The sequence below is a fragment of the Cyclospora cayetanensis genome, unplaced genomic scaffold (genome assembly GCF_002999335.1).
Source record: "Cyclospora cayetanensis isolate NF1_C8 unplaced genomic scaffold, CcayRef3 CcayRef3_contig_44, whole genome shotgun sequence".
Lineage (NCBI taxonomy): Eukaryota > Apicomplexa > Conoidasida > Eucoccidiorida > Eimeriidae > Cyclospora > Cyclospora cayetanensis.
Window position 1 is genome coordinate 222,609 of NW_020312414.1, and position 9,434 is coordinate 232,042.

At 54.1% G+C, this 9,434-nt stretch overlaps 3 protein-coding genes across 3 annotated transcripts; 2 read left to right on the top strand and 1 right to left on the bottom strand.

Moving 5' to 3' along the window:
* The first annotated feature begins 244 nt into the window (after positions 1 to 244).
* On the top strand, positions 245 to 3,024 carry LOC34620407 (NADPH--cytochrome P450 reductase). The gene is made up of 9 exons (XM_026334512.1): positions 245 to 481; positions 659 to 769; positions 957 to 1,079; positions 1,205 to 1,490; positions 1,688 to 1,894; positions 2,086 to 2,360; positions 2,466 to 2,554; positions 2,666 to 2,769; positions 2,993 to 3,024. The coding sequence occupies exons 1-9, from the start codon at positions 281 to 283 to the stop codon at positions 3,022 to 3,024; spliced, it is 1,428 nt and encodes a 475-aa protein (XP_026190297.1). The 5' UTR covers positions 245 to 280.
* A 2,412-nt stretch (positions 3,025 to 5,436) lies between these two features.
* On the bottom strand, positions 5,437 to 6,049 carry LOC113146619. The gene is made up of 3 exons (XM_026334547.1): positions 6,028 to 6,049; positions 5,770 to 5,993; positions 5,437 to 5,694 (listed from the first exon to the last, which is right to left on the bottom strand). The coding sequence occupies exons 1-3, from the start codon at positions 6,047 to 6,049 to the stop codon at positions 5,437 to 5,439; spliced, it is 504 nt and encodes a 167-aa protein (XP_026190332.1).
* Positions 6,050 to 6,332: 283 nt separating this feature from the next.
* On the top strand, positions 6,333 to 9,066 carry LOC34620406 (trehalose-phosphate phosphatase A). The gene is made up of 6 exons (XM_026334548.1): positions 6,333 to 6,493; positions 6,554 to 6,746; positions 7,025 to 7,142; positions 7,455 to 7,585; positions 8,149 to 8,267; positions 8,844 to 9,066. The coding sequence occupies exons 1-6, from the start codon at positions 6,333 to 6,335 to the stop codon at positions 9,064 to 9,066; spliced, it is 945 nt and encodes a 314-aa protein (XP_026190333.1).
* The last annotated feature ends 368 nt before the right edge of the window (positions 9,067 to 9,434 follow it).

Consider the following 9,434-nt stretch of genomic DNA (forward strand, 5'->3'; position numbering starts at 1 on the left):
TGCCGTCGCATGTCCACTGATCCTTCCGCTGCGGCAGCTCTTCTTGCCCCGCCTTCGCTCCAACAACCTCTGCGTCGGAGTTTACGGCTGCGTCTTTCCGCTGAGCACCAGGGGGATTTTCGCTGTGCGTGCTACTAAGTTTGGGCTTGCTGCAGACAAGGCGCCGACTGTCGTGACTCTCAAAGCAGATAGGAGAGGGAACAAAGGGGGAGAGGGGGCCTCTCTCCAGCAGACACCGCAGCAGCGGCCTGCATCCAAGTCTGCTCGTTTCTTTTTTTCCATGGTGCCGCTTCCGCTGTTGCGGACTACGGACCTCATGAAACGAGAAAGGCTGCTTTCAATACCAGAGGCAACCTCTGCAGAGGTAGAAGCAGCAGGCGTAGAATGCAGGGAACTGGAATTCGATCTTTCGCAGGCCCCCAGGCTTCGCTGTCAAACGGCAGACACGCTGTACGTGCTGCCTCGCAACCCCCCACAAGAGGTGACTTTCCGCAGGCCACGACTGCCAGTCTTACAGCTTGAGGCTTTCAGTCTAGCTTTGCAGTTAGGCAGGCTGTATCTACACCATGCAGCCCGAGTTTTGCAGGCGTGTCGCTTAATTCCCTGCGCGTCGCATGTTTTCCTAGCGCGCTGCTGCTGAGTTTTACCTCTTTTACAGGTTCTATGGTGGTTCGACTTTCTCGGTATTGAGAAGAGGGGCTTAGCTCTCGAGGATTTCATCCATTTTGCTGATGAAGCAGTGCCGTTCCCGACACCCTGCACTGTAGAGGTAGTCCCTACTACCACTACATTCCTTTCGTGCTTGGGAACTTCGTCACCTTCAGGGAGCCCCCGGCTGCGCCGCCCTTCGTCCAGCTTCTGCATGCACTACTGCCAGGGTATAGCTGTATTCCACGGCATTTAGCGATTGTCTTTGCTGCCCGTTGTTGTGGGTGAGGTCCTTGATGCTGGTGCAGGATGCGCTTGCACTGTATTGCGGCTTCGCATTACCGAGCCGCGCGGAGTTGGCCGTTTACGCGCAGTTCGCCACGGATCCAGACCAGCGGAGCCAGTGGCTTCGTCTCACAACGGACCCAAAGGTTTGCAGCGATTTTGAGTCTCGCATATCGAGCTTGGGTAAGGGGCCCGAGGTTTTGACCTTGCATGCAACGAGACATACATATAAGGGCGGCTGTTGTGTGTTTCCTGTTGCTGCGTGCTACAGCAGGAAAATACATTTGCTGCAGCAATTAGGGGCCAAGGTTGGTGCCTCCGCGGTTTGTTGGCTGCTTTGCTACCTTCTGTCAATCTGGCAACGGCAGACTTGGGCCTGCTGCTGCTGCTGCTGTCTAGACACCACATGCCACGAGCCTATACCTTGGCCTCTTCTCACCTGCAACAGCAAGAGCAGCAGCGGCACGGCATCACGCGCACAGCTTGCATTTGCCTGGATAGACACCGCACACCCCGAAGGAACCCACAGGAGCTGTTGAATTTGCTGCAGCATCACGGTTCGTTGGCTATGCCGCTATGCTGGACGACGCTATGCATTGCAGCCCTGCCACTTCCCTGTTTCTGCAGGTGTCTGAGGGCGTTCCTCCCTCGTTTTCTGCAGATGCCACTGCGATGACGCTTCCGCAGTGCTTGCTGTGCATCTCCATGTTGCGGCACCTCTACCTTTGTGTGTCGCCTCTTCGTTTGCCTTTAGGAATACGCCCCTTCGGGAGTCTGGAGGCCATCCCTTCCGGCGTGCACGAGGGCCTCTGCTCCTCATATCTTTTAAACCTCAAGCAGAAGGTAGCGGTGGACGAATCCGGGGAGGCTCCCCCCGCCGTCCTGTGCTGCTGCAGACCCTCAGCCTTCAAGCTTCCATCCAAGGAGGATCGCCCGCTGATTCTGGTTGCAGCCGGTACTGGTAAGATTTCAGCAAGAGGGTGTAGGGCCCTATGTTTCGCTTGTCTAGATACGAGCCTTGCTGGCGTGCCCTGCGACGTAGGGAATACCTGCATGGGTACATACATATATATATACATATATATATTTATTTATATGTCTATGCACTTATAGGGTGACAGCTTCCTGGTGGAATGTGCGGGCTGAGTGCAGGAATTGCTCCCTTTGTTGCATTTGCGCACCACTTGGCCGCACTGGGAGGAGCACGTGCACCGGTTTGCCTCTTTTATGGGTGCCGAGACATTAGGCACTTCCTCTATCAGGACCTTCTTCTGAGCTACCTGGACCCAGACCAGCGGCAACAGCAGCCACCAGAGGTGCAGCAGTTAATGCTGCAGCAGGATCAACAGCATTACCGGCAGCAGAGGCGCCCTCACTTACGAGTTCTCAGCCGCATTATTCTTGCTTTGTCGCGCGTCAACCCGGAGGTCGGCCTGCGCTGTGCCTCCTTTCCCTTTGCTGTTTTGTAGCTGCTGATGCCACCTTAGCTGTTGGTATCCCCTTGGCTGCTGCTCTGGTGATGGCGCCTGCAGCGCAAGGTGTACGTACAGCACAAGGTCGTCGAAGAGGGCCAGCTGGTGTGGGGCCTCCTCCGCGCGGGAGCGGCTGTGTTTGTCTGCGGGTAACGTCTCTCCCGTCGCTGCTGTAGTTGTGGCTGGTGCTGCCGTGCTTCTTGCTTGTGCTGCTTCTCGATATTACGGCGGTACCAGCGGCTATTTTGGTGTCTGCTCAGGAGGCCTGCAATGGGTAAGGCGGTGCAAGAGGCCTTGTTGTCGGTTGCGGCATCTCAGATTGGCCAGCAGAAGGCAGAAGCGTTCATCAAGCGGCTGCACGACTGTACGGGATCACTGCTGCTCATGCTATTTCTGCCTCTCAGGATGCGAATCTCGTTGCTGCACGGCGCCACATGGTGTTTCCCCAGGGGCTGTTGCTGCATGCCTCCTATCTCGCTGCCGAGGGGGCTGCGAGATCAGCGGCTCTGGCAGCTAGTTGTGCTGCTCTTGCTACAATCAATTCTGTGACTGTGCTCTCCTGCGCCTTCGTGTGCTTTCCCACGCAGCTGGACTTTACACTGAGGAGCTGTGGGACTAAGGAGGCCTCAGATGTGTCTTGCTCAAAGCGAGCAGTGGATTGGTTAGTTCATTGAAAGTCTCTTTTGTCTCAAGAGCATGATACTTGTATATGCTTATGAATTGGCTTGTGCGGCATCAATCATCTGGCTGCCTTTCCTAACGTGCAGGCCTGCGTCCCCTGCGACAGCGCAGCGTCCCCTATAGTTGCTGTATTCTTTGGCGCTGCAGCTGTCCATAGAGACTGTAGACCAAAAGCCTTAGGCCTATGGACTTTCACAGGGCGAAAATGCAATTTCGGTGGAAAATGTGCTTACGGCTGTGTCCACGAGTGCCTTCATAGAGGGACGCACAGTGCTCTTCGACGGCCACGATTGGTGCATGGTAGCGCTAGAGCTACAGGAGTAATCTTGTGTGTCCACTGCAACGCTGTGTCTCCTACTTATCTATACAAATCGTTCTACAGGCCAGATTCCCAAGGGTTCACTTATTTAGGGTCTAGTAGGCAGCAGACGCAATGTGTCGGGCCAAGCTAGACTTCGGCAATCTTTGTAACACCAGCTAGGCTCGTAGTCAAGAACTGAGTAATTGGCTATGCTCATCGTAGACCTTCTTGACTGCGGAGTAGAGTTAGTCTGATACGGTAAGAATCACTGTTGTGTGCCTGTGCGCAAGTTGCTGTGTCCACCTGGCCGTGGAGTGCTTGGAGTGCTTGGAGGAAGCTGCAGCAACGCACACCCTGCCTGCCCCTCTTTCCTCGTTCCGGAACCCTGAGGCATGAAGTCATGACCAAGGAAAAGTCGCTCTGACAAGAAACATGGAATGATTTCCCACTAAGTTTTGCATAGGGGTCGGGGCTAAAACTGTCTCCTTCTTCGAAGCAGGACAGAGGGAGTGCTTTAGGGAGATAATGATTTTATGGAAGGACGCTCAAAATAGAATTTTTCGAGTCTGGAATTGTTTATTTGGGCTCCGAGGGGAATGGCACACCCGTCCTCATCTGGCGCAGTGCTTTACCATTGTGCCTCGCTTCTCGACCCTCTAAAAAACGTTAGGGATGAAGGTGTGGAGTGGCCTTCTGCCAGCGAAGGCGTACAGTTTAGAGTGTACAGCTGGACTTCAGGGTCTGGGACTGGGACTTATGGCGATGATCAAAAGCAGCAGGGTAGGAGTCGGCCCCCCACATGGCTAAGGAAAACGTAAGGCAGTTCGGCTGAGTGGATGTGGCTATATTATAAAGGGATGGCCTAGGCCTTGATTTCGCAGCTTAGCGGCAGACTGTAGGGTCTATTGTGTAGGGTGTTCGTATCGGTTCGCGATGATTGAGTATATATATATGGGTAATAGAGAGCGCGCTATCTGTATGTACCACTGGACTGGGTGTGTGGTCTAGTGGGAGGAAGGCATCCTATTAGTTATTCCTGTCGCATATCTGTTAGCTTGCCACTAGAACAATGAGTTTTATTTCTTGAATTGCTGTCATCCTGTGGGCTATTGCTTTGGGGCGGTGATCTTGGGGACTTGTCTGGTTGCTGGCTGTTGGAGGGTCTGTCCACCCGAAGGATAATTTTCGTTATATAAAGTATGGCGTAACAGCGCTAATTAACCAAGTAGTTCATTTGTAAGCTCGCATGCATCCTGTATCCTTTCAGAAGACAAATGAGCACTGCCGGAGGGCAGCGAGGCGGTTGGCGTGCTGCTCCCCGGATTTTTGCGTGCGGCACCGCCGCGGTAGTAGCGAAAGCTGCTGTCCCTATTGGGGGCCCCTAGGGCCCCCGACCTTCAATTTCACTGATTTCGCTGTTCGTCCCTCTTCAGGGCATCGCGCTCTACCCTGCACAACAGCAAAAGCAGGTATACAGCGCTCCGCCCGATCTGACTGGTATACTCAGATGAGCAGCCAACAACGCAAGGGCTTTGAGCTATGAGTTTCTGCGCCGCCCTTGCTAGTTTTGTTTCTTGTGTCTTTCTATACAGAAGTATATATCTGCCCGTCCTTCCCCCGAAGTCTCTCGAGTTGCCAGCGCTGCCTCCTGCCGCGGCTGCACGGCATGGCAGCAGAAGCGGCGACGATATGAAGGGTCCCTGTTCATGCCGTCCAGCTTTTTCGAGCTCCTTCTGCCTTACCATGCCTCCCACCCCGCAGTCGCTCGAATGACCGTTGCCAAGCGAGCCAAAGACCCCGTTGCGAATCCCCCTTTGAAAGAAGCCGTCTTTCTTGCCATGGCGTGAGAGGCCACGCGTCGCTTTGCCCGCATCTGACGCCTCCAGCTTTTTGCCTTCGGCATACGCATCTCTTGGATTTCTTGTTCGTTCTGCACTCCTGCGACACGGTCAGAGGCTCTAAGGGGCCCACGCAGCGGAGCGCTGCAGGGCCCCTTCGAAGAGCTAAAAGCACACAATCCGGCGTCACGTGCTAACGGCTGTATGGTGCTCACGCAGTTGATGGAGGTCGAGGCAACAGCCAACGGGGCAGTTCCCCCGTTGCTGCAGCAGCAGGAGGAGAAGCGACAAGATGCCCAGGCCCAGCAGCCTCAGCAGTCGCAGCAACAACAACTGCCGGCAACGGCAAGACGAGACAGCGCGGCGCAACAACTACCCCACCACCACAAACGGCGTCTACAAGTGCAGCGCCAGCGGCATCGACGGGGCCTCGCGTTCCAAGAGGAGGCTGCGCAGGCAGCGCCAGGCACTCCAACCCGTGTCTCCCGGATTCTTATCGCACCAGAAGGAGCCCAGCAGCAGCTGGAGACTCTCCTGTTGCTGCATCAGCAGCAGCACCAAGAGCAACGGTCGTGCCAACAAGAGCAGCAGAACACGCGGGAGTGGCACCAAAACCAATGCAGTTCTGAAGCTCTGTGTCTGCGGCGACAGCACCCCCGCGAGCATGACTGCCCTGTTGAGCAGGAGTTGCGGCAAGAAGAAGGGCGTGCAGAGCGACAAACGCATCAGCATCATCAGCTGGATGTAAGGCGGCAGCAGCAGGGGCAGCTTAAACCGCAACAGCGCTTCCAGCTCCTAACGCGTGAACCGAATGGAGGCGTCATCTCTGCGGCTGGAATCAGCTGCACGGACGTGGGTGTTTCTTTGTCCATAACGCCCTCAGAACGCTCAGAAACTCCAAAGTGGGTTCTAGAGGAGCTCAAAACAAGGTCAGTTTTTACGTCAATGGAGGGGCTTCCAGCGGGAGGCAGTCCCACCCTGCTGCTCGTTCCCGCTGCTCCCGCTTCACCGACCCTGCTGCTGCAACCGCATGCAGCAGCACGGAGAGCAGCAGAAGCCGTCGCTCGAGGCCGTGGACCAGAGGGGAGCAGCGCTGGTTCAGATCGCATGCCACGAGATTGCTCGGGTTCAGTGTCATGGAGGCTAAGCGACACGGTATTCAGGCAGAGAGTCAGAGCCATCTGCGCGAGGGCAGTCGTAGAGCCGTCCAAAGTAGGTTCTGGATCTGTTCCCCCCTGTGCAGATGCGTCGGCTGCTCCTGCATCCGTGTCGCATCCTCGCCTCAGCAACAGCAGCGTCCCCACTTGTTGCTGCTACCGAACCTGCAGCGGCACTGGAGGCGCGTTAGAGTCAGCCCCCAGTCAAAGAGGCCACAGCAGAACGCTGGGCATCCCGGAGTTGCGACTTAGGGCCCAAGAGATCGAAATGGGGGCTGCTACGGCTCTCGAGACACCCAATTTATTGGACGAAGTGCAGTATGTTCGATACAAGCTTGCAGAGAAGGCCCTCTGCATCTTTCTGGTCAGTTGGCCTCGTCTGATTCGAAGCAATTCTTTCGAGGGTTGCCGTTGGGAGCACGGGGTTGGGAAAAAGCGAGACTCCGACTTGGGGCCTGGGAATTGCGAAAATGGGGGGAGCTGCTGCGGAACTATCGTCTGAAAGGGGGTGATGGTGTGTTTGTGTGGGGGCATCATTCGCGCTTTCAGCGCATGTCGTCGGCCTTTTGGGTGGTTTGGGGGGCTTGTGACTTGTGGGGTTTGGAGGCTTTGGCTTGTGCGCTCTCTTTTTTCCGTTTGAAGGATTATGACGGAACGCTGACGCCCATAGTGGCGGATCCGAGGGAGGCCCGCATGTCTGCAGCGTTTAGAGCGACGCTGAAGCGGCTTGCAGCCGTATTCCCCGTGGCTATTGTTACTGGTCAGTTTGGCACTGGTGTGGCAAAAAAGGAGGCAACAGAGAGGGATAGAAGCTTGGCAAGGAGGGGGGCAGAGAGACATGGCTGGCAGCCGGGAAAAATGGGATCCGAAGAAACACAGAGGATCGACAGCTACACGGTTGACGCACTGCGAGCGAGTGTGTCTGGCAGATGCGCATGTGTAGCTACGGTGTGCGGGCATGAATCTGCATGTGTATGTATGTATGTGTGTAGGTATGTATGTGTATGTATGGCTGTGTCTGAGTGTGTGCATGGATCTGTGTGTTTGTGTGTGGCTCCTGTGAACTGCTCAGGGAGGCGATTAGAGACCATCAGGTCGTTTGTACGGCTATCTGATGCCCCTGGACGCAGAGCCTTGATGTATGCGGCGAGCCATGGATTTGATATTGATGCTGCAGGCTTTGGAATATGCCTTCGGCACCAAGTGAGTCAGTGACTCCTAACCCCTCCCTCTGTCGCCTTTCTGTTCAAGGAAGTGAGTGCGTTCTCCCTTCCCCCGCTTTTCTTGCTTCTTTTGCCGGCAGCTCGCAAAAGAAGCAAGAAAAGCGGGTTTCCGTAGGTTCGCTCTTTGCCATGTCTGCACAAATCATGCTACCTACCTGACACCTCGGGGTCCCTCGACTTCTCTTTGCGGCAGCAAGTTGCGCTCCATCCCGCTCCAGCAGCGCCCGCCTCTCCCTTCTGTGCGAGTCTCTCTCTCCACCGTTTTTGCTGCCTCTCGACTTGCTTTTCCGTGTCTACTTGTATGTGTGCTTGTGTGTGTGCATTTGTGTTCATGTGTGTTTTTGTGTCTGTATTTGTGATTGTATGTGTGTTTTTGTGTGTGTTTTTTGTGTTCTTGTGTGTTTGTATGTGTGTTTTTGTATGCGTTTTTGTGTGTTCGTATGTGTGTTTTTGTGTGTGTGTTTGTGTGTGTGTGTTCTTGTGTGCTTTGTCGAGCTGCTATTGACGGTGGCTGGTGTGCTCTCTCTGTGCATGTTGTTTCAGGTAGGCGAGGCAAGTGTTTCTGCCTTGAGGTCGGCAGTCGCTGAGGTGCTGGCGTCTGTGGGCCCGATCAAGGGACTCTACGTGGAAGACAACTATTTTTCTGTTTCCATTCATTACAGGTTCGTGTCGAGTTGCCACTGCTGGTGTTTTTCCACCAGTGCGCTGCCGCTCCGCCTGCAGCACTGGTGCCAACCACCCCGTGCATCGACTGGCCGTGAGAGCCTTGTAAAAAGCCCATGCTGCTGTCTCTTCACATGTCTCAGCGGCGCGCAAAGGCACCTTATTCTTCCGTCTTTCACCCCACCCCACGCTGTTTCTTCCGTGCGCTGTGTGTGTATAGGTGTGTCAGTGTACCTCTGTATGTGTATGTATGTATGTGTATGCATGCGTATGTATGTATATGTGTGTGAACGTATGTGAATGCACATGTGTATACATGTGTATGTATGCATATCTATATATGCATATGTATGTACGCACGTATGCATATGTATATATGCATATGTATGTACGCATGTATGCATATGTATATATGCATATGTATGTACGCATGTGGATGCATGTGTATGTATGGATGTGAATGCATGTGGATGCATATATATATATATATATCTATGCATACATATCTCTGCACATGCATCCATGCATGGGTATGTATGCATGTGTATGTTGTATATGCGTTTGCCTTTTTACAGGCACTGTCCTGAGTATCGCGCAGTTCTGGAGGCGGCTCTCGATCGAGTTCTTAAGGGCTTTCCTACTCTGCGCAAGTGCTTAGGATTAGAGCTCTTCGATATTAGAATCGCAGCCGAGTGGGATAAGGGCACAGCGATTTCTTGGATTCTGGAGGCTGTTGGTCTCAATGGCCATAGCAAAGATGTAAGGCGAATGGCAGCGCATGTCGGCATTGAGCCTTAGGACTACACTGCTAGCGTTTCTCCTCCCGTGCAAGGTTCTGTCTAGAGCCTTGAAGGCGGCACTTCTTCGGTCGCTTTCTCACGCTGTGCGTCGCCCTGTGTCTCTTGCTGCCTCTCCATTTATCTTCCGAATGCCCGCCTTCCCTTGTGAATGCATTTTTCTAGACGTAGAACGTCTTTGCTCCAACAATGCGCTACCGCTCGATGCTCGCTCGTGCTAATTCGGAACCCTTGCCTATGTCCCACTTCCCGTGCCTCTCGGAAGAGTGCTCTTGCTGCATTTTGTCTGGCTTTTCAAATCGGGCAGCTTTTCTTTTATTTTGCATAAAGAGGGGCTCGTGTTTGTCTTGCTGCCGCCGTCTCTTTTTC

Excerpts from the sequence above, each read along its gene's own strand:
- LOC34620407 (XM_026334512.1), top strand. The coding sequence starts at position 281 with ATGGTGCCGCTTCCGCTGTTGCGGACTACGGACCTCATGAAACGAGAA. Across the intron at positions 482-658 it reads CTCGCAACCCCCCACAAGAG|GTTCTATGGTGGTTCGACTT; the intron begins GTGACTTTCCGC and ends CCTCTTTTACAG. Across the intron at positions 770-956 it reads CGACACCCTGCACTGTAGAG|GATGCGCTTGCACTGTATTG; the intron begins GTAGTCCCTACT and ends ATGCTGGTGCAG.
- LOC113146619 (XM_026334547.1), bottom strand. The coding sequence starts at position 6,049 with ATGACGCCTCCATTCGGTTCAC. Across the intron at positions 5,994-6,027 it reads GACGCCTCCATTCGGTTCAC|CTGCCCCTGCTGCTGCCGCC; the intron begins GCGTTAGGAGCT and ends TTGCGGTTTAAG. Across the intron at positions 5,695-5,769 it reads CTCTTGGTGCTGCTGCTGAT|TGCCTGGCGCTGCCTGCGCA; the intron begins GCAGCAACAGGA and ends CACGGGTTGGAG.
- LOC34620406 (XM_026334548.1), top strand. The coding sequence starts at position 6,333 with ATGCCACGAGATTGCTCGGGTTCAGTGTCATGGAGGCTAAGCGACACG. Across the intron at positions 7,586-8,148 it reads GAATATGCCTTCGGCACCAA|GTAGGCGAGGCAAGTGTTTC; the intron begins GTGAGTCAGTGA and ends ATGTTGTTTCAG. Across the intron at positions 8,268-8,843 it reads TCTGTTTCCATTCATTACAG|GCACTGTCCTGAGTATCGCG; the intron begins GTTCGTGTCGAG and ends GCCTTTTTACAG.